Here is a 24,291-nt window from a genome sequence, read left to right on the forward strand (position 1 = left end):
TAAAGCAACTGTCTATCTCTTCTCGAATTGTTCATACAATCCTATGCAAGTTCTATTTTGTGGTTTCATATGGGGACATCAGTAACAGTAGTATCAGTAAGTCCCTATTTCCCGATCGAGTTGTTAGAAATGTGTCTCATTTGACCAAGATTTATTTAAGCGTGGAAAGATAATTAGAAGAGTCCAACCTAATCACGCTTCAGTTCACTGAATCTTGAATGTAGATCAAGCCAACCTTAGGTTTTACGTTCGGTAATAAGTATCTATTTTGTCAAATATAATTTTGCAAAATGTATGTATATCGCAGCGCCCTCTTTCGATTCGAAAATGACAGGTTTCCTGATGGTTGGAAAGGATCCTTTTTATGTAGGATGGAAATCAATCAAGATTGAAGCGTCATGATCTTTTCCATTGAAACAAAGGAATGTTGAATCAACAAAACTCGTTCATGCTATGTAAATTAAACCGTGCTTTATTGAGTGGGTTAGTACTTTTTATAGCCGACTTCACGGAAACAAAACAACCATGATGTCGGCCTACAAAACAAAGTATTTTTTTGGTCCATATTTCCTCATTTTGTTCCTTTTTTCTGCAAACCGAAAACTGACTTGCATTTTAGAGCTGAAGTGGGTACTCCCCCGCTCGCGAAATGCCTGATTCTCATGAAAATCAACCGGGGTACAATTTAGACAGTTCCGGGCACACTACAAGTGACCGCATTTTGTACGCGTACTTTTCAAGCTGGCACGCATGCCGACAGATGTTTCAGGCGCTGTCCATGCGGCATCTTCCTGGTATTAAACGCTGATCCCTTGATCATGGTGATACTGTGGAAGCATAACAGGACTACACGAAAGGCTTCGCTAGAAAGGGAAATGCATGGACCAAAATGGTTCCTGGAAACAGTCTGACAACGGCTGTAAACAAAATACAATGACATGGATCTATGACAAAGGGAAATTTGTCATTTATTCCCTGGGTGGGGCTTGAATACACCTGTATCACATGGGATTCCTATAAGGTTGCGTTAAAATGCCTAACAATTCAAATTGCACGAAAAGCAATTGATAATACGCAAAACGGATAGTCTGTCCACAGACCCTAAAAGGTATGTTCGTGTGACTTATTTGTTTAGGTATCGTACTACATTAAGTCCAGACTACGATTGTAAACTTTTACTAATTACCTTTTTCAATCAGTTATCTTAAGAGGTAGTCTAATTCTTGCAATGCAGTGAAAAATATAGCAAACAAATAATTTGAATACAAGCTCGCTTCCACCAATGAAAAACAGAACAACCATTTCTGCATTTTGTACGAGAGGCAGGGACGGTCAACAGTTTTGTTTCGATAAAACTGGTCTTTGTTGCACCAGTGGTTTTTACTGAGGCAATCAACCGCAGGGTCCGATGGGATCGGGTAAGACGACGGTCGGACTTAAAAGGTGAAGAGGGTGCTAACTTATTATTAACCAAACTGTGGCCAATCTCCATCACTAGTGTACTGAAACATTCCTGGTTAACTGGCGACATCACATGGTTGTCATAATATTTGAGCACCCGCAAGGCCCCCCCCCCTAACAACACACAACTAGTAGAGTGGGACTTTTCCCATAGCATAGGTTTTGGCTAAATACAGTCCCTCTATGAAGAGTTGGGCTTGAGTCTGTAGCTTGCCGAACTATTCATTTCTGAAGTGAAAGCGGCAGTTCGAAGATTAGCCGTAGGCAATACTCAGATGTGTGTGCATAGTGCATACCTTGACAGCAGGTGAAGGAGCAGTACACAATCAACTGTGGGCAAACATGGGCTACTCCACACATGGCTCAGTCTGCTAACCTGCACAAGTCAATTGACATGATTTGGGTGCTCAGTGGGTGTTTTTCCCACTGCCAAGCACAAGTGCTATTTAATTCAGGATTTCCATCAAGAACTTACCGATCATGGCTACTAAAACTATTCTGTATCGTTTTAATATTTACAGCGGCGGGCATTATTTTGGTTCAAGACTATACTTGAGGGTTCTTTAACTGGGTATGTCTCTTAACATTAATAATTGTGTATATGGTGTTAGTTTCCCCGTTGCAGGAAACCAAAGTTTGAAAATTGAGGGGAGTTTTGCAACCTTTTAGAAAGAAAAAAACACGAGTATTATGATGATACGGTTCTCTTTTGTTTCGGGCGTGGGGAGGGGCGTCACAGAGGAGCCAATAGACAATGCCACCTTCTAGTTCTACAATCATCAATTACTTGAATTAGGCCTGCTGTCACAGTTAAGCCTACCGTGCACACAGGTGAAAAAGAATAAAAACAAATCAAAAACCTAACGTTTGGGAAAAAACGTCTATATGGACATGTTCATTTTTCGCGGATGGGAGAAGCAGAGCTGAAGTACAAACCATGCTTCCTTTGGGGAAGTCATTATTTTTGTTCCACTTCCAGAGAACAACCCGCATTCTCTCTGTCCATTTGAACTTTCCCTGCCAATCAATGTTGAGGAGCTAGTTTGATTACAACCATAAATCTCATTGAACCGTTATTAATCCCTGCTCAAGTCAAGGGCACAAAATCTAAATAATAACATTGTTTAATGGCATCAGAATGCAAATGCCATCCTGTGTTTTCGAGTTGATACTTCAGAGATGACTGATAGAGGATAGAAAGAAGAAGCTCGATGCCATTTTGATGATACCACTGCAAACAAGACGACTGTAGAATCACAACAAAATTAGGAACAACTGCTGAAAGTAAAATGGTTCGATAAAATGACTATTGAGATAGTTTACATAGCTGGCAGGAATGGGTTACATAAGAAAATGTCTAAACAATGCCAAACCTGGTTCTAATTCTATTCTCCTTGCAATCGCATACCAAATGCTGATTTGAAAAAAAAAATGCATGATGAATTTACGCATTGACCTACACACAAATTTGACGTGTTGTAGCCCAAATCATTACCCAAAGCTCCTATAAAGGGTTCCGTACTTATATCATAAGGTTAAACCAAACCCAAGCCTATGCAATGCCCCACTGCCAGTATAATGATGGAAAGTAAAGATGAGTACACACAAACTGTGCCTTTAAAACAGCCTACCGGTCGGGGGTGACATTTTAAAGGGGCTGACCCAAGGTCAGACCCGGTGAATCACTCAACGCGCTATCTGACTGCGAGGACATGGTCCTATAATGTGCGCAACATATATGGCTGGACATCGGTAAAAGATGGTCATCGTAGGGCTCAGCAAGTGACCGGTAAAACATGAAAGGCCCACAGTCCACCATCCACCGTTGTTAAGAGAGACATGGGTGATGGACATGTAAACACGTAAACAGCCAATAAACATCCACTGTTCGCACCCTTGAAGTCATGCGAGCAGGCACGGACCGCAACAACCTTCGTGATAAACTGGCGATTGCACTTTCGATTTCACGCGGAATTTTTAGTGTGTTGGAAGTTTGAACACACTGCACCATCATAGGGCTATAAATGGAGCTACGGTAATGGGAAGTAGAGTTGAAAAAAAGCCAGTGCCCTATTGAGAGTAATAATAATTGGCTTGGGTTGTTGTAACAAATTTGCAACAGAGATCTATTCATAAACGGCGTTAATGCTAACCAGCTGTTTCGGGGCAATTTGCAGTTCTTGAAATAAAATGACCAAAGAAGGAAGACAGGCTAGCGGGAGTTTAAACCACCAACTGCCCCCAACAGTGGTTCTTGGCAAAAAGCTCGGGTAGAAGGCAGGACCGTAAACCCGAAATTAATGGCCGCTGTTCGGACCATGAAAACAGCTTTATATTTCACCTCCTAGTTTGACAACCAACGGCTGGCAGTTCAACAAAAAATGGACTTTAAAACAGAAATCCCTGAGTTTGTGGGTTCTATTCTGTTTAGAGCAGGGATTGAACTGGGCCAGTTCGGCCACACTTCGCTCGGATTTTGTTGCCAATAATCCGGTTAACACTCGCAGACGGCCGCGCGGACTTTTGTGGTGAAAGAAAATATGAAAACAGCAAGAGTGTGTTTGGGGAGATTTGGTTCAGCAGCGGTCAAAACTCACGCCCGTACCTCAAGTGTAAACTTTAACTGGGTGAGCCGGCTCGGTGTATAAATTCGTCTCCATCAGGTTTGGTAATCGAGTTGAACGCGGAAAATCAGTAAAAATTAGCAATTAATTTATTTGGTCGTCAAGTGAACGCTGACAGTCATATATCGTTGAGCAGTGTATGTATCGCTCTCTGTGTGTGGGCAGGTCGTGATGGGTGGTCGCCAGCTGCGCGCTGATTGGCTACCGGATTTCTGGGCGTGACTTAGAACTCATGATGGCTACGTGTTGACGGTTTCCTTGTGGCTTAGTATATTGAGCAGGCTGTTGCCTTAGCGAACGGATCCATGCCCATGTACGCTTTCAACTCCGTGGAAAACTCCGGCAATACGCCACCTTCTGCCAACCTGGGGCTGACCATGCAGGCCAGTTTCGCCTCGGCTAACCCGGCCACACCGAACTCGCTGGGCGTCATGCACCCGGTGTTTCAGGACCAGAGTTACTACCGACATCCCAGCTACTCGGGGATGCCGGTTTCTGTCTACAGCCATGACCAATATTCCAGCATCGCGCGGGGGTACGGCCCGTACGGCCACCAGCAGCAAAATCCCAAAGACATGGTCAAACCCCCGTACTCCTACATCGCTCTGATCGCTATGGCTATCATGAATGCCCCAGAAAAGCGATGCACACTCAACGGAATATACTCCTTCATCATGGACAGGTTTCCGTTTTACAGGGAAAACAAGCAGGGTTGGCAGAATTCAATTCGGCACAACCTCTCCCTGAATGACTGCTTCATCAAGATACCCCGAGATGACAAGAAACCCGGCAAGGGAAGCTACTGGAGCCTGGATCCCGATAGTTACAACATGTTCGATAACGGTAGCTACCTGAGACGTAGGAAGCGATTCAAGAGAAACAAGACCATCCAAGAGAAAGAGGAGAGAGAAAGACTTAACGAAGGTCATTCTGGGGACGCTACATCCCAAGAACTCATCAACCATCAAAATGGTGTCTCCTCGGGGACGGAGGAATCAGGTCATCCGGCCGAGTCAACATCCCCAATGACAGCTACCTCTAAGGTACTGACCAGCAACAGCAGCACCCCACTTCTAACCCCAAAAGTGGAGCCTGTGGACTCCCCCGTTCTAAGAGAATCTCCCGGGAACTCACGGCATTTGTCAGGAGATGGGACAATGATGACCACCTCACCGTCAAGTTACACCGTCGATAACATCATGACCGTTCACCACGACCGGGACTCCACCAACGGCTGCAACTCTGACTTGAACCCGGGTGGACACCCTTTGCCTGGAAGGCCGGTGGTGGGTCAACTCGTCTCTCCTCAACCGCTCAGCTACAACCAGACTTATCACTCGGGACCAGGCGGAGTCTCATGCTCCAAGAAAACGACCGGCATGACCGGTAATGTAAACTTAGTCAATCATGGCATGAACTACCACTGTAACATGTACGAACCTGATTTGAGCATGGGTAAGCACATGGCCATTGCCCCTACACCAGAAGAAGTGCATCAAGAGCAAGGTTTGTCCCAGCGACCAAGTCCCCAAGGCCCCAATTCCATCATGACATCGCAACCCAGCAATCTCAGCCCAGTGCATCGCGGTGGCACTACCGGGAGCAACTCGTGGTACCAAGGCCCAAGCCCGGCCGACCTGCACGGTACCAGCACGGGCTCGCACGGTCAGTCCTTCGGTATGTACGACTCGCAACGGCTACCCTCACAACGACTGATGGCGCTGAGTCACAACTCGCCCGTAACACTGGGCCTAAACACCGGGGATAGCTGCCAACTAGCCGCTACGTCTTACCGCTCACCAACCGGCACTACAGCACCCGGTATGTACCATGTGGCAGGACAATACTCCTCCTATGACTGTTCAAAGTACTGATATAAACAAAACAAACCTGAGTAAAAAAAAAAGACACGAAAAGAACAAAAAGATGCAAAAACGGGTTTCTTACTTGTCACTTTTGTGTTGTGCTGTGAATCTCGAAACGCACGTGGTTTGGTATACATTGCTTGTTGTAATGACCCAATTTGTCAATATTTATACAACTACGGAGTTTTCCGATTGTCTGTCGTATTACAACCGCACACAAACCGACTTGGGATGAACTCAGTCTTCAGAACTCACGCTTTCTTGTTTGCTTTGGGTCAGATCGGTGGCAGATTTTCTTTTTTTATTAATGCTTAGAAGAAAAATGTAGTCTGTAAGTTTACCCGCTGCTGAGTACACTTTGTTTTTGTAAACTTTGGGGAGAACTTTCCATAATATTTCTTTAATAAACAATCCGTCTGGATGACTTAGTTTTTACAGTCAGGTTAACCATTGCCATCGATCCAGTGGTAAGCCCATTACAAAGCTCTAGGATTATACCCTACTATTGGCATGACACTGGTAAAAGCCGATATTTTGCCAGCTTGTTTATCGAATTTGTAAATGCTCGGCCATGGTGGTGTTTGTATACGAGTATCAAACATAGACAATTTTTAAACGTTGTGATGATGCCATGACTGTTAAAGTGATACTTTTCCTATTGTATAATGATACAGACATCCTGTCAAAGACGTATAGTAGTATCACATAAGCTTTAAGTATGGAATCTGATGGTGACTTGCTCGTATCGTATGAACTATCAACACCATTTTGAACTTGAACCTTTTTATTTGCCACATGAAGTCCATCAAATCCCAATATTCCCGGGCTGTATTTCTCAGATACCATTCAATTATTAATGCATTTCTATTTCAGTATATAGATTTTATTGTCCCCTTTTGAATACCAGTGACCGGAAAATGGTGCGATAGGGCGAACACTGCACAAGAGATTTATTCTTCTTTTTATTCAATTATGGCTGAATTACATAAAATAAGGTTGAAGTTCTTGCCAATTGTGTGAACAAAATAAAGGTTTCAGCTCCAATTTATGGCATGTACTGCTGTATAATACGGAGGGAGAGTTGAAAGTCTCAGTCACGAGCACGCTTGCAAAGCAACACAAGTCATTTGTGCAATCTAACTATAGGTTTTTAGGCCCGATCAGCAACGCTTGGAATCATTCGCTTTGCCCATCGGAGCGTCGGCTAACCGGGCTCCACGGCGAGAACTGACCCGTTACTATTGAATTTACAGCCCCGGCAAGTCCTGCCTCCGTGACCGCTGAATTATACCGCAGCAGTGTCGAGCGGAGACAGTTGTCTTTGTGGAGTTTTTGCTCTCATGATTGATACACACTGAGCGGGAAAACTGGTTCACTCATGGAGCCCACTCTAAAGAAGCTCAGTATTTTTTACACCCCAGAGATATAAATATTAATATATGTGTACAATGATATGTATACATATGTATATAAACATATGTGTATATAAACATTCATATAAATATATAAATATTTATAAATGACCAAATGTAAAATGGCCAAATCTTTTAACCATTTTTTTTAATATTTAGTCTTGCCTGAGATTTGTGTGCACTCGGTGTATCCATTGAGGAAAAGTTGTTTCAGATCCTTACATTTCTATGCAAAAATGATATGACATATTCGGAAATGTGAGAATTATTTTAAAGTGCAAGCTGGTAATTTCCTTATATGAACAATTGGTACATATAAAACAAAAGAGGCCAATGTTTTGTAAATTCCTTCTCATTTATAGATTCCATTTGCTTGTAGAAAAGATAAACGCAGTCTAGAACTTTTAGAATCCAAAGTGTAGGTTACCAACACAAAAAACTGAAGTAAAAAAAAAATCGGAAAAAATCACTTATTACTCGGAGAAGAAATTGCATGTACATTTTGTCCCGTTATCTGAACTCAGAATATCCTTTCGTTGAAATATTTCTCACAGTTTTTCTCGGTGGCACATAAGGCCTAATGAACTTGTGGTTAACCAATTTTTCGACATTCACTTTTGAAAAGGCCTTTCAATGCTTCCCATTAGTGACGAAGTGAAAGCACTGTCTCTGGGCTTGAAAATGGGGAAGGAAGTGGCCATAAATATAGATTAGTACCCGTGAACGCTGGTGTCAAGTGATATATAATAACCGTAACATTGTCCCAAATCTAATAATGGAAAATAGAGAGTCCAGTCCTGAACTCAAAAGAGCCCTCCCACTAGACATTGCTAAACCTCGTTAATCACTGAGGAAGACGCTCAACTTCTGTTAATCTCGATTTAATGCCACATTTTGAAAATATGTGACCCAGATAACTCGGGGGATATTTTCCACTTCACAGCGAGACAGTTCTAGTAGTGTTAGATCAAGATATCCTTTCCTGGGATTGGCGTATTATGGACCGAAATCCTGCAAAATAAAAGGGACTGAAAACAGAAGATCATGCTTTTGCACACCAGACTATTATTTTTGGTTGTGTTTTTAATATCACAGAGAAACCCTATAGTAGGCTAACATTCACTTGTAAAACTGCTGAGATTCTCAGTCCGCATTTTTTTGGTGTGACTGTGTAATTTGTCCAAAAATTTGGTAGCAAATTTTGTTTCCAACCACAAAGCCTTTTCACGCAATTTCGGCCGGATATAGGGACGTGGGAATTATGCAGCGCTAGTTTTGCTGGTCGATCTGGCACTGATTACAAGCAAGAGGGAGGAAAAAACGAGAAAGAAAAAAAAATCGATGATTATCCATGAACGGATCTCACGCTTAATTAGAAAGGAGCTGTCACGTGATTGATTCTGATTATATTTTCTCGGCGCCCGTGTTGCATCTTAAAATGCCATCAACTGCAGGGGGAAAAACACAGTAAAAGTGAAATTTCTTACTATTTTCTCGGCGAAAACTATGTTATCATATCCAGAGGACTTGTATAATAACTTATTTTTGTCCATCGTAACCATATTGGTATAACTGTCGACACGTAACCATATTGGTATAACTGTCGACACGTAACCATATTGGTATAACTGTCGACACGTAACCATATTGGTATAACGGTCGACACCGGCAATTTTACTATTGACAAACTAATGTGTAGAAAACAAATAATGTATCCCAGTTTTGGTTTCCGTGCCATATCAAAACAAACGATTGTGAAAATAGTCTCACTTTTGTTAACCCTTACACACCTAAGGAAACAAACTGTGAGGTGAGTGGAAGGTTGATCCTCTGTTCTATTCTTTGGACGAATGTTGACCCTTAGAATGAGTCCAATTCTGGCCCATCTTATAGCACATACACATTGCTTCGTTTTCCCCCACGCAACACTCATTTGGTAACTCAATAAATGTATTAAAATCAAAGGATTCGATAACAGTACATTTTTGTATATCATAACGCGACATTTTATAAGAATGCTATCGTGGTCATTGTAATATGGAACTTTGAAAGTTTTTTTTTCTTATGAGAAACTCACTTTGTTTTCGCTTTCATATGTTTTATTTGCTTAACTGAGTTTAAAAATAATGTATCACAGAAATATTACACTCTCACACATTTTATAATAAATTAGGCCTATTGTGAAATTAGATTAAATGCAGGGTCCGTAGTGGGTTTTGTACATTGGAAAGAATTATTACTAAACACTTTGTCTTTCTTTAAAAATGGTTTTAAGGTGGATTTAATTATTGTTTTGAGCAATATACATGTATACACTACTGAGAAAAGGCAACCTGTCATTTCTTGAAACATTTCACTGTTTACGCTTATTTGTGTCGACAACTCAATTTCTTTTGTGGTTTTTGTATTTTTTTGGGCTGTGTCAGTAAGGACGCATTCCTGTCAGACAATAGTTGTTTACTTTAAGTTTGTACATTGTGTTGATATTTTGAATGAAAAGAAAAAGAACTAAAATACTCGGTTGTAATAATATTTCTGAAGTATTTCTGAAAAAAAAGTCGTGGGTGAGAACCACAACTTCTTTCCCTCTCTGTCTTTTTTGTGTGTTAAAACGAGTCTAATAAAATACGAATGATTTTACGCTGGGATGAGCAATTGAGTTTACAGTGTGTGTCGGTGTGTTAGCTTGCTGTAGGCCTAGTATGGCCTTGGTGACTGTCTACCGTGTTGTCAGTGTGTCCTATTATGGCACTGTGACAGAAAGGGGAAAAAGAAAGATGTGGGGGAACTGAACGGGACTGAATTGTGGAATATTTCCGGGCGAATTTTGCTGGCCGGTTATTGGTCGTGCTTTCTACGTCTTCTCGCGCAACTGGTGAAGGCGTTTTTCTCCGCTAGACTGCCTTCCTGACAGACATAGGCTGAAATTAAGCCAGTTTGTAGCCCGGGCCGAACCGTGCTATTTAACCCGTAGCGCGCCGTCTCGTTCCACTCTCGCTCTCTCTCTTTCCTCCAAACGCAAGTTCATCGAGAAAATTACATACTCGTTACAGTCTGAAGGTTAACGGGCCCATATTGCGTGTGAAGGCCCATATGCTATGCATTGACATGCCAGGTTTAACTCCCGCGCCCGACTCACTTATTATCCTCCTTATTTTGTTTTTCCCCCTTGTAATTTTTTTTCTCCTCGACGAACGCACGCAACCGTTCCCTTTTGGGTTGAGCAGCGAGCGTCGAAAATGGCAGGCGGTGAGAGATGGGCAACCTACAGGGTGTTGGTTCATGTCGGCGCCCCATCATTACACCTAGTTCTCTCGTGTCAGTCCCTACTAATCAGACATGACGATTGGCAATTGAGTTTCAACCCCTCGATACGATACACTACGCACACGTCTACACACAAGACACATGCAAGGTAAAAACAAAGATAACAGATGTAACACATCAAGACCCATCCAGCAGGTTTGAAAAAAAATGACATAAAAATCCCGCGAAAAAAAATGGGAATCGATATTGAAACGGAGTAGTCGGGTTCTGATTAAGCGCCACGGCTGGTTAAGCGCATCAACAGAGAATGGACAAAAGCGACACGCTGCTCGGGTAAATTGGGGAAGGGGAAAATATGAACGTCGAACTGTAAAACAAACGAGAACGCCTCGGATTTATGAGGCAAACTTTCGATCTGTGGCGAGCCAGTTCTGTCCCCATATATGGTCACCCCAATGTCATGGTCATTTTGTTGGAAATAATTACATGTGGCTGCTCGTATGAGCTGTCTGTCCTTCTCCAAAGCAATATGCACAACACATGTACATGTACAGCGTCTATTATTGTTACTGATGATCGTGGGCCTGTATACACGTCAAACCAGCATTTTGCCTGGTAGTATTTTAATTGCGTATAGCGTTCGCTGGAGACGAATATTAAACAAAAAAATAACGTCACTAGGATAGTGGCATTGATTGCAAACGTCGAAACTAGCAAGAAAATATTCCAGAAAATCGAAACGCATTTCCTTTCCTATTAAAATGGAGCACAATTGAAAATCTTGTGGAGGACCTTGATTGGCAGCCTAGAAACGAGAGAAGACGGGAAGAAACAAGATTATTGGCCAATTTCCGCCTTGCGTTGAAGGTCTCAAGCATGCGGCTTGGGCGGCTGAATGCATCTGGAACGCGCGAACGTGCAGTCTACACGTATGACAACCACCCCTGCATCTCTTCATTAATCAAGACATGGCCAGTTTTCAGGCTCATTCCTGTAATTATCCAAATTATCGAATTTACAATGTTGCACGACTGTTTTTTTTCTGAACATCTGTGTCTTGCACGAACCCCCCCCCCCTACCCGCCCGAAACATATAGGTTTGTGTGTCGCTCGCACGTGCCTTGTTTCAAATCAGAAGCGGAATAAAATCAGAAACGGTTTGGGCCAGTGGCACAAACAAAATGAAAAAGGGTAGTTATTTTAACCAATTCCAAGTGGTTAGGAAATGTTGTAGAACGTGTCTGTTGGATGTCTCCGGTGCCTTGAATTCACCGTCTCATACCGTCGTCAAGCCAACGGTAGGGTGAAGACGCCGCCAAGCAGCGTCCTGCCCCGCTCAGCCCCAGCAACGAAGCACGGATAGATTGCTCCCGACACAAGACAGTCTAAGGACAAGATTAGAAGATAATTTCCCCTTGGGAGAAGGCGGTATAACTCAATCTTACCCAGATCTGCGTCTTAACTCATTGCTGCCGTCTGCTTGCTGAAGATGGAAAGTCCGGGGCAGGAAGGAGGAGATGGGGAGGCGAGGAAGGCGAGGATGAAGAAAAGATGGCGTTTATTGAGGGGAAGAACTTACAGTGCAGAGTTGATTCGACAAATCATGCACTCGTTGGAAATCTTAGATTAATGGAATAGTGCAGAAGTCAATGACACAATATGTAGAAACAATGGTGAAATATTCTCTGGTTTAAAAATATATCTATTATAATTATGTTAAAAAAAGAGGAAAAACCCCAAACAATCACATCAAGGAAACGTGCTTTGTAGATAGCCAAATAGAACTTTGAATGTGTTCCATCACATACTTTTGAAAAGTGCGTTACAAGTTCATGGATATTTCATTTGGAAGGCCCTATAAATAAAGTTTCAATTTAAAATCAACCAACTGCCTGATAGGGCCGAGTAAATGCACAACTCTCGCAAGAACACGTGGGAATGTTCAGATTGCTAAGGTGTCCCAGATGAGACCCATCCGGAAAATAAGTCCAAGCCCAATCCGTTTGCTCACACTAGTGTTTTTAATGCAGGCAGCTCGAAGTTCACATCGGGGGGTGCTCACCAGACGGGGAAAATACTCTGGGGTTTTTTGGCTGTTTTTTTTTTATATATCGTCTATAAAAACCGATTTTGATACATTTTTCGTAATAATCAAGCTTAAGAACACTAAGGACTTTGTTTGACTCATTCTATTTATTACTCGCCAATTTACATTTCGCCCCTTTATTCAGATATCTTGGAAAAGAAGGGGAAAGAAAATGTGAATTAACGTGAAATGTATGTGAATGTTTTTCACTGAAACCGGGGCTTTCACATAATGCTACAATTCCCGCCCAGTGAACAAAAGAATATCGCTAGATATCAGATTGATTCTTACCGTGTCAGTCATTTGACAAATGGACTTGCAAAAGAACTGTGCGTCGTAATTGAATAATTGAATTGAATGACAATTCGTGTTCTGGGATTAGACTCGGAATTTGACCTGATTTTGAAGTGGTGATTGGTGGCAAGGAAAGTTAGGAGCTTTGGAAGACAGAAATCGGAATGTCGTGATGGTTAGTCACATTGCTCACGGTCTTACGCGCTTTGATATTTAGACCTATCTCTGAACTATGTAGCTTTGTACATGTACTATGCTACCAATGTACTGCCATTAGAATACCACACAACCTGTTTATAACTGTTACAATGATGCGGTCCAATGGACCATAGCTGGAAAAGCAATCTCGTCAAATCTCTTTTCATCACCAGATAATGAGAACAAATTAGCTTTGTGTCCCCGTCCCTTCTCCCCCTATTTATCCCGGCCGGTTTTACATGCTACCCTGATGGTTTGGCTATTGTGACCGGCCCAGCGCTCTCGAGATGATTGCTTGTTTGGTAGTAGCCGGCATGAAAAGGGTTCCATGTTCCTGGTCTAAAAATGAGACCGTTGGAACGTGAGGTGTTGTTTCTTTTTGGGAGTGACATGTCGAGGCCACTCCGTGTGCCTGATTGCACGTCATTCGGTGATGAGCTTGTTCCGAAGTCCGTATACCCTGGTCCCAGTAATACAATACGCCGGCCTGGCCCACTGTAACAACAACAACATGATAGGTTTTCAGTCCTTTTGTGTGGATTGTTAATACCAAGTCGAGAAATAAACCGTCTTAACCCGACCCGGAAGTTTTTGCTGCATGACCCAATCATAATAACATTCCACTTGCCCACCAATCCCTCCACCCCTCTCAGCTCAGAAGAACGTTAGGGTTTATCCTCAGCTCATGCATGTGGTGTATGTTTTTGTTTCAATTTGTGCCGCAATATAGCAAGATGTGTCTGAATGGCCGGCTATTTTGAAAGAAAATATTTAACATAGTGATTTATACGACTTCGTTGTAGGGCACGGGGATGGACGTGGGTCGGCCTGTTTTTCCCCCCGTGTGCACAGGCGGGGGACCCTGGTAGGCCACGCAGCGCAGGCCCAGCTCGATATAATAACTAAAACAACAAACAGACAAATAAACAGGCTGTCAAAAGAATTGGTATTAAGCTCCCATTCAAAAGGTCCCCAAATCATTTCGGAGCAGGTTCGCTGGGGTTGTGGGAGTTATAGATTCTTTAGTATGTTGTCGGCAGGCTGTCGTGTTCGCTACGTGAGCTGCTGGCTGTGTGCTGGGGAGTTCTGATATAGATTTCAGACGGACCAATCTGAGAACACTGCAACGCTAGTCTCACGGTGCCGGCTACCTCAGCAACTACGCCTGGTCGCCGAGTGACAAAAGTAAGTGAATATTGGACATCTTCTGTTAGATAATCCTTCATGAGGTTATTATCTTATGTAATATTTCAAATGACAGGTGCTTCTTTATTGATCTGACATCTATGCATTGGTCATCAAAGGTGCGTCGGATAATTCAGTTTGTCTGGACACAGCCTGAGTCAGTTCTGGGGCAATTTGAGCCGATCAGCACTATCGACGTCCAGTGGTCAAGTTACGCCATTGACAAGTCCAATCACTCACACAGCGGTCACTTAAAGATGTCATCTGCTCAGCCAATCTTTGGCTTTTAAGATCTTCGATAAAACTCCCCGAATCACCATCAACACCATCACCACCAACACCATCTTTATCATCATTATTATTCTCCCGATCGAGCATTCAAACAATTGGCTGACTTCGGTGGTCAATACTGGTACATGGATTTATCTTGCGTGAGTTGTCGATTGCGATGTCGGGACTTGATACGCCGTAGCTATCCTCTTACACACTGGATAGCCCAAACGCCCCAGGATACGCACCGATAACCTGCCCTGACGATGATGGCGGCCTTTCGCGGCAAGGCAAGACAAGAAAAACCCAAGAAAAAAAGCTCCAGCACCTTCCTGGATTTTGTTGCGAAATCAAGCACCGGGATCTTCTCATTTTTTCCCCCCGTCTCTCGTCGCTTCTTCGTCAAGAGTTTTGAGGCCTTGGAAATGTTTCTGTCTTTTTTGAGACCATCGAGCCTCATCATAATAGTTGCTAGAAGGGATGTGTGGAGAGGTGTGCGATTGCCAAACGTTCGCGCGCAAATTGATGATAATCAATTACATTGCGTGCATGTCGAACTGGAAACTTCTTTCCTTTATTTTACGTTTAGTCACCCGTCAGTGTTCTTATTCAGTGGGACCTTGCAATAATCTGCCAGATTCTTGCAAGAATGTGTACGTTTTGTAAGATTGGGACTTTTCATACTTATTTGTCTTGCTGTAAATTTCCTGAAATGTGGCCACTATCGAAATATGATTTCATTGTTTTAAATCCACTATACTATGTATGGTTATTCCTAGTTATTTTTCTCGCTCAAAGTGTTCAACCTGAACTTTTTTGTGACAGGATTTTTAAAAAGACAGCTGGGAAAAAACTTCCGTTGGTATTATTTGATTACAATGTACAATGTATATGCAAACACTAGAAACCCCCAAATATGGCTATTGAGTTAAAGTAATGATTTCCATAGATCAAAAACTATAATTATTTTGTCAAATAATACTCAATTTGTTCCTTCCTGCGGGAAAAGTCTCCCAAATTGTTATTGCACTTTAATCCTACGTAAATCTGGCCATATGGTGAGACCAACGTTTTTTGTTCTTGTATGTGGTGTTTTTAAGTACCAGTGTTTTCCAAAAATTACATGTGCGGTATATTGAGGACGTTTAACCATCGGTAACGTAGCCATTTGCGTCGCGTCTTGTTTTAAATTTAGTGAAAATTGATCACTGCAGCTTTGAACCTCAATACAAGGTCGAGTTAACTTCATGGACATCGTGTTGTCCTTGTTTTAACTCTTAATTGGGAAACGATACCCAACTACATAGCGAGGAACAACTACAGTTCGGGTGCACAAGCAAAAACCAGAACAACATCTGGCTTGGGACGGGGCCAATGCAGTGTTGAGATGTTGTCAGTTGGGTCTGGCCACTCGACGAACTCAGTCCCAGAGCCTCGTGTATGCCGAGTGATCGTATCTCTCAAGCACACACGCCCATTTGTGTGCACGGGGCTACTGCGTGTTGACAACCCAATGCTCCGTCAACCCACATGGAATTGGGGACCAAATAATAAGGGGGGAAAAGAAGAAAAAAAAGAAAGGAGAAAACATGTTTGTAGGTGTACACAATGCTGAGAGAAGAGAAGGTGCGGCGGGCGATTGAACCATAATTCATGGTCCTGTGTTGTGTAAATGGTCCGTGGTTGAACCCTTGACAATTTTTTTCTTTTTTTTTTTTATTCTTTTTTTTTTCTCTGTGCGTTGAGTATACATTGGTTGCTTGGTTTTTCTTCTTATATTATACCAGCTTATGGTCCACCCGTCAATCTTGCTCCGAGACACCATGGTCGCCTTCGTGTATCGGTTGAGATGATATAATTCCATGCTGTATGCTTCTACCCAGCAGGACAGCCTTTAATTGTATACCCGTCGGATTTAAGTAGCTAAAAACATCGGACTACGAAAGATGCAGACAGGAAAGTCGAATTTAACATCATGTTTTTAGTCGACGTTTTGCTACCAAATGGAAAAAAAGTTACAGGGGAAAAAGAAAGATTGGTAGAAGGAGGAGGGCATGCGAATGTGAATCACTTAGGCGAACCCTAAGTGGCACTTAAGACACGACGATCAACCCAGTCCCAATTAAATGATTCCAATTGGCAAGGTACACATTTAATGTCCTCTTTTTTTCCCTTCTCGCATGGCCTCCCGACCTTGTCTCGATTGAACCGGGGCCCACGCGCGCCGTACACCGCCGTCATTGCCCCGGCTCCCGCTGCTAGAAGTACCTGGCATCGTCTGGCCACGACCATCGCTGGAAAAAACACGAACCCGCGCCAGCCGAATCAATTGGCTACAAAACGAAGCGGGCAGTGGGGCGTATAATGCGGCTTCATTGGGCCCGTTCAGGCGTTCACGGAGCGGGGCTCCATGCGTTATTAGGCCGACACCGCAAGCAACTTACATTACCATCAGCAGACCAGGCGGACTGCTCCTTCCTTTTTTTGTCCGTTTCCGTTCAGTCATTCATTTTTCCCCCAGTTATATTCTGCTGGTCGTTTTCCCCTGTCTTGCTTTAGTGTCTGTTTGGCAGCATGTAATACTTTCGAAAACATAAATTAAAAATGCCGGAAATGACAGAATAAAAATAGACACAGGGAACAAATGGACTCTTTTTCGTCCAGCAAAATAAAATATAAAGGAGCGTGTCATTTTTCTCGGAATACATTATGAGACACGACCTCAGAGCAAAACGCAGGATTGTTGACATTTCTAAACAGGTCTCTGCCAACACTTCTAAATAGGCCTCTATGTTCCAACACTAATTAGACCAACGGCCTGCACAAAATGCCAAAACAATTGCCGTTCATATAATTACCGGCAGGTTTCGGCATAAGGAGATGTGCGCACATACGGCACCGCAGTGAACGCTATGCTAATACATACAGGCCGACAGTGTCAGATTTGGTATATATTTTTCTTGGGATTATCCCAAAACCATATACGGAACTGCAGTATTTTATCCGATTCCGAAACCCTCATGGAGTTGGAGAAAATGGTAGATCTAGCGTACTGACTCAGACACATATACAATGCATGGTACCATGTATGATAAACGACGTTCAATTTGCTCGATGCCCGGTTAGATGCTACCATTTATAATTTATTGTTGGGTGCTCTATTAAACATAGACATGTTTCTTAAGGGTTCCTGTGTGGACAGACTGAAGTGTTTTGGGGGCAGTAGCTTTCAAACCACCAAGTAAATAACACGGTAACAACACGAAAACCTGGAGGCCGTTCACCCATGAGGGTCGGGGATGTTTGCATCTTGGTTTAGTCTCGACGATACTCAACATTTAACTGTTCAACATGTAGCATTCATTTTTTAATGTTTGGTTGACGTCGAACAGAAATGAAATATATACGAGTTTTACACTATAAACAATGCGTCCTTTCTTTAAAACCAAACATTTTGTAAGCAAATCAACTGCTTTAGTTTCTGTAATATGAAGCATGATCTTTTTTTACGACAGCGTGCCGACCCGTGGCTTTTTCATTGATACCCAATTATACAACAGTAATAACAAACCTCGAATTAAAAAAATGTTAGATTTTCAATATAGAAAAAATTATGTATAATTTACAGAGTATACTTCACAGTGCGGATTGTATGGTTCATTGATTCGTAGACAATTTGATTTCCCAAGTAATGAGTGTAGGACGGATTGGGCGATAATGGCGAATGTTTGTCACTGTAGATCTACTTATTGAAATATTAGATATCAAAACAAGTTGCATATTCGTTTACTCTCATTTTGGTTGCAAATTATATATTTACCCGCACACACGAAGAAAAATGCACACGAAGAAAAATGTTTTTTGCAACAACAAAGCTCTTGCAAGACTGTTGCAGAGACGAAAAATGTTCAGCAGAATTACACACGAATTTAAGATGTATGATTTGATGAGTAAAATGTTGTGAAAAGGAACTAACAGGATTATACAACACCAAATTCTTCATTCAAACCAACCATAAAATGCCGAATTATAGTGAAATAAGCTCGCAATTGTCATTCCTAACGACAGAGATAGTACGTCTATGTGGTATAGATGTGCATAATATACAATGTTCATGGCCTATCATAATTTAGGTGCAAACGTGTCAATGACATGTCCGCGACCTTTTACATGCATTGCCAAATGGGGCATGCTTTATAGGTCGGGCGACACTGCTTTTGTTATCTGTAGATTTCAGCCAATTTCTTGGTTCCTCTACCGTCCAATTATAAAGCACAGCATTAATAAGTGATAATACAATTTCATCTCTGTAAACTGTACAAACTTTGGCATTTGTTGGTTTAATCCATGTGCGCTGTATGATTTTTTTTTGGGGAATGATGCTGACATAATGCGGTTTGATGGTGGGTTGTGGGCAACTAATATGGCGACACGGTGTATGGGATTGCTTAGGCCCCCTCGCTTCCATTCAGCCCCGATTGGAAGGGAGGGGCCCCATATGGACAGGGAAGAATAATTAGTGACCTGGGGGTCAGCCAGAAAGCCGGAGGGCCTGCCGTGTCGAGCCGGGGAAACACAAAGGAAGAAGTAGGACGTAAAAATGGCCGGTCTGTGCCTGGCTGTGTTATACCTAGTGCACTCTGCTGGTAGTTTAATCCGCAATTGTAAGAGCCTAGTTGATCCTGCGCCACCGCGAGTAGAGAAAAAGAGGGAGAGAGACAAGTTATTTGTGAGCCGAGAAGAAAAGCAGCAGGGGAGAAAAGAAGGGAAAAAAGTGGAGAAATGAGGGTAGCTAGACCCAGACGAGGGAAGGAATCCATTTCGAGAAAAAGGGCCCACGGGCGGCCTAGCTGTCCCCTAGTAGCTAGCTAGCTAGACCCGAGCCGGGCCGGTGAATGCCCCCGTCGTTTTTTTCTCTCCTGGCTTGGAGCTTGGCCTGCCTGTCTTTGATGCACGGGGCATAAATAATAGTGACTCAGTCTGGCAGAATATTGTGGTCTTGGCTCAGCGCTGATGGCATGGGTCGGAGTCCTCATTTCTAGCCATTAAATCGAGCCCTGTGGCACACGGCCACAATGGGCTGGAAATACCAGTAATTGGCCTGATACCCAAGTAGCAGCTTTACTACCAACTTGATTTTGAAAAGACGACGAAGGGAGAGTGGGAAAAATAAAGGAAAGGGAGAGGAAATATAAGTATTGTAAAGACGGAATCGTTTTCGACACGCTGGTTTACGCAGGGTACTAATAGTTGTTCGGCTGGTTGCTATGGTTGCGTCTTGGTAATTAACTTTTCGCTACTGCCGTTATTGTTTAACCGCATGCGTATCCAATTTCATTGGGTTGACCTGATGGGGGCTGTGGGGGCGCTGTCTTAAAGAAACAAATCAAGTCACTCTATATGACTTTAAGAGATACATCATGATTTTGCGCGGTGGAAAGTAAGAAATGACAAATTATCGTCATGACCTTATGAGTTTGAAGGTGTGGTTAAACGGACTCAATATAATTGGTTGATCCGCAAGTATGCATTGCATGACAATGTTTGAGAATCTGTGTATTACATGTATATTCCTATCCTTATTTTTGAATTGATTTAGATTATAATTAATTTTCAGATTTGATTAGATAATAATATTCTTAATTTCTAACCAGTTATATCAATTACTGAGCACACCACATAGGAATGCTTTGTGTTGTTTCGCTTTAATAATATGACAATAATGTGTCAAAATTACTGACGAAAACAACAACAAATGTTTACTGGAACTTCTTTCAAAAGCATAAGAAAACACGAAACATTATTTATTAAAGGGGCCATGACATGAATTGGAACATATTTTATGCACCTTGCTATTCATCTTAAATGTATGAAAAACTATTTGACATCCCTTTTGGGTTAATTTTAGTGAAAATTGCACTTCTTTAAACATTTAAAAATAATTCCATGCTTTTCCTGACAAATGAGGACGCTGTTGCTGTGATGTCATTTCAGGAAGACACTGTTCAATTCATGGATTTTCTGTTCAAATTGTGAACCTAATATTTGCTCATTGAAAACATTTTGGAGAAAACTTCATTGGCCCATTGTTACGTACTGAAACAACAACGAATCACCAAAGAAAAGGAAATTTACAATAGCAAAATATCCAAAATTCTGGCAAATGTTGATGCTGAAATAGCTGTGACACTGAGGTTTCTGCCTGAAATGACATCACGTTTTTGCTCATGAATATGCAAATTTTCATCAGCATAAAAACCAAAAAGGCACCAAAATGCCCTTAAAAAATGGCAAAATGAAAATGGAAAGTGAGGTTAAATGCGGCACAAAGATGCATTTACATTACATGGGCCCTTTAATGGTCAATTGCCCTCTCATTGTGACCGTATTGTGTCAGAGAATTTCCTCAATTTTTTTGCCAAGACGTATCCTATATTTCCGATAAATTTCAAGTTTTTGGATGTAATTAGTGAAGATTATGGGTCTGATTCCCCAACGTCGTTAAATAAATCAACACCCGGAACATACTATGATCCGATCAGCCGCCAGACCAATGATGGTCATGGCCCACAGGACACGACTTTCAGTCCACGAAAAAAACAAAATGAAACCCCGCCTTTTTTTAGGATGAATATTCCCAACTAAACTGCTCGTGAACTTTACCACTAAACTCCCATTGTATTTTAGAAGGACGAATCGGCGTGGAATGTGCATTTTTCTTTTCAAACTGTACTCCTACACGACATTTCAAAAGTCTTTTATACCAAACGCACGCAATCCAAGCAAACGGTTTAACCATGTGGCAATAATTTCCTTCCATTCATTCCAAACTTGCCTGCGCTGTCTGCAAATTTCGTGTCGCAACACTTCTTAGTCGACAATAACAAGAACTGTTCCCCAGCCCAAGGTAAAAAAAGTGACACAAATACCGTTTTCCTGTGTTACGTGACTGAACGTGCACGTGACAAAATGGCAGCAATGTAGTTTGGTGGAACTCCTCATATTATGGTTAAAGGTTTCTCATATACCTTTTACAGCAGGCTGAGCTTCGTTTAACATCCATGAGTTGTTATAAACATTTCGTTTTACAGACCCTGTCTCTTATTTTGTGCCAAGGTGACGATACTGTCATCGTGGACTCCACACAGTTTCTTACTTTTATGCCAACTCGTCGTCAGCAGACTAACACAGTTTCAATGAAGCCAACGCAAACAACCCTATAGGTTCACAATTTTGTAAAATGGATTAGGTTTTGTTTGTTTGAAAAACGAAACATCACTTTCAAACAGAATGACTGGATTAAAAAGCTTTGTTTTCAGACTTATACTGCTTGCAGTTAATCTAACTCTAACAGAAAAAACTACCTACAAATCCAGAAAAGGGTACAAACTGTTTTCTTGTGTAAATAGCGTTCCCACGCCAGGGCCCATTTCTCGTTTGCTAGGCTGTATGAGGGCCAGGCAGCCCCCTACTCTGCACCCATGGTTTCACCTCCCTGAACCACAACTGTAAATCTCTCATTGTGTACAAGAGCCCCCTCTAAAGTCTAAGGAGGCCTCTCGAGTAAGGGCTTTATATACAAATTGGGACCCTGGTCGGGCCGTTTGAAAACAACTTAAAAGCAGATAATGTCCCGGATGATTGAGGAAAGGCATGGGAGTATAAATCCACACATGGATTGGTAACAAGGATTTTTTTCTTGTGAAGAGGGTTGTATATATACTTGCATGGCCGCCTGGCGATGAATTGAAGTGATTGTTGGGCAAGTTCAAAACCGTGTACTTGACACAGGAAATGTCGTATTTGTCAAACGACTGTCGGCTGGGTATATGCCAGATGCCACCCGGTGGTCAAAGAGTAACTACGTACGGAACATTCTGGATCCAGCTTTGAAGTAAACCAAAAGAATAGTCTGAGAAACAAATAATACAAATACTGATTTGTTTGATTTTTATTTAAGGGAACGACGTGATTCTTTTCTTAAAGAAAAGTTCACACCTAACACCGTTGTTAGCGGCACGAGTTGTTTGTATGCCTTCCTTTGCACGTGTCAAGTAGTCATCAGTGAGCAAACTGTTTTTATTCGCGGAGTTGTGTAGCGTCCTCGAGATTTCTCTCTGTCCCGGCCAAATTGGTGTGTAGATTGTTCTTGTCAACACTAGATCGAAGGAAACGCAATCACTTGTCAAGACTCCTGATTTGCGACACTTCTCCCAACCCCATCCTCCTTATCAGTACGACAGTAGGTGACATCTGAGCCCCCTTTTGGTCCTCGTTCGCACTTTCGATTTGACGAACCAACCCAATCCCCCTCCCATATAACAAAAAAAATCGAGAAATATTAGAATTGCTAAAAACAAGGAAATCTTGTAGCGGCGTCAACTCGCACTCGACTGTGGAGTAACAACGCCGTGGCGAGACGCGTAACGGTTGGCCTGTATAATGTTTTGTGTTTTCTTTTACCCTGTTCTCTGGACATCCTTTTTGTATAATCTTGTGTAAGGCAAGACCGAAGGAGATGGTTTTTAGCTTGTCAGTTTACCTTGGCCTCCTAATCCAGACCAAATTGTATAACATTGGGCTTGTTCTGCGCGCCTCTGCGGCAGAGATGGCCAAATACGGCGAGCCAGTCCACTCGTCACGCCTCACTGTCAATTCCATCATCTCAATTGCTCTGGTTTGTGGGGGCATGTGAAAACGGCGCGTTTGTCTAGTTGTACTGAACGAAGAGAACTTGGGAAATATGAACGAACTAGTATTGTGCAATCATTTTGTTTACTCATTTCTATAAAGTTTTCCAATTTGAAATTCAAACACCGACAACGATAAATAAAACTGAGCATAAGAAATGGAAAAATAGATGCTTGCGTCATCTTCAAAAATCTGCCCTACTTAAAGGTCCGTCCTTGTTTATTAAGGCTTTTATAATTGGGACTTCATTGCCGTCTTAAACTTGCGTTCCCCGTGCTCTTCAAATTGTGTGTTTTATTCCAACCAAAAATCCCTTTCCCTTTTTGGACGCTGCAACGCTTTAACAAAAGGCTTTTCTTTTGGGCACAAACACATTTGCTTTGCCATTAGCCTGGCTCCCGGTCCGTACATTATCGATACTGATTGTGGGGCGGGAACCAGCCCACCCCGCACGAACGCAATTATCGTCTGGCAGCCAATAATTCGAAATTGTAAAGTAATCATTCAATAAAATGGGCCTATTTTTGTTTCTGTTCGATGTCTCACTCGAAAGTGAATAACTGTTGTATTGTTAGAAAAATAGCAATTTAGAAAAGGAAATCTATTTTCGGCATGAAACTCAAAAATAGCATGGAACGCAACAAACATCAATTATGTACTCATGATTACCATGTTCAGCTTGTGATGCAAGATTTTATCTTTAGTAGTCGCCCTCAGTGGTATATTTAAAACATTTTAAAAGATTTGTGGAGCATGCTTCGTCATTAAACATTATCTCTATAACATCGTAGAGGGCGCTACAGACGGAGCCATTACATTGACACAACAATACCCAGTTGCATAAACAAAGAGAAAACTGTTCAAGAATTCGTCTTAATTAAGGTAATTATGCATGAATTCTTTGTGTTGTTGATAATGTAACGAATATGGATATCTCT

At 42.1% G+C, this 24,291-nt stretch overlaps 1 protein-coding gene across 1 annotated transcript; it reads left to right on the forward strand.

Annotated features, from left to right (window-relative positions):
- The first annotated feature begins 3,464 nt into the window (after positions 1–3,464).
- On the forward strand, positions 3,465–8,397 carry LOC119739448 (forkhead box protein C2-B-like). The gene has a single exon (XM_038214407.1). It carries the CDS (start codon positions 4,391–4,393, stop codon positions 5,957–5,959), a length of 1,569 nt encoding a protein of 522 aa, XP_038070335.1. The 5' UTR covers positions 3,465–4,390; the 3' UTR covers positions 5,960–8,397.
- Positions 8,398–24,291: the final 15,894 nt, after the last annotated feature.

Source organism: Patiria miniata, unplaced genomic scaffold (genome assembly GCF_015706575.1).
Source record: "Patiria miniata isolate m_02_andy unplaced genomic scaffold, ASM1570657v1 HiC_scaffold_30, whole genome shotgun sequence".
Taxonomy (NCBI): Eukaryota; Metazoa; Echinodermata; class Asteroidea; order Valvatida; family Asterinidae; genus Patiria; species Patiria miniata.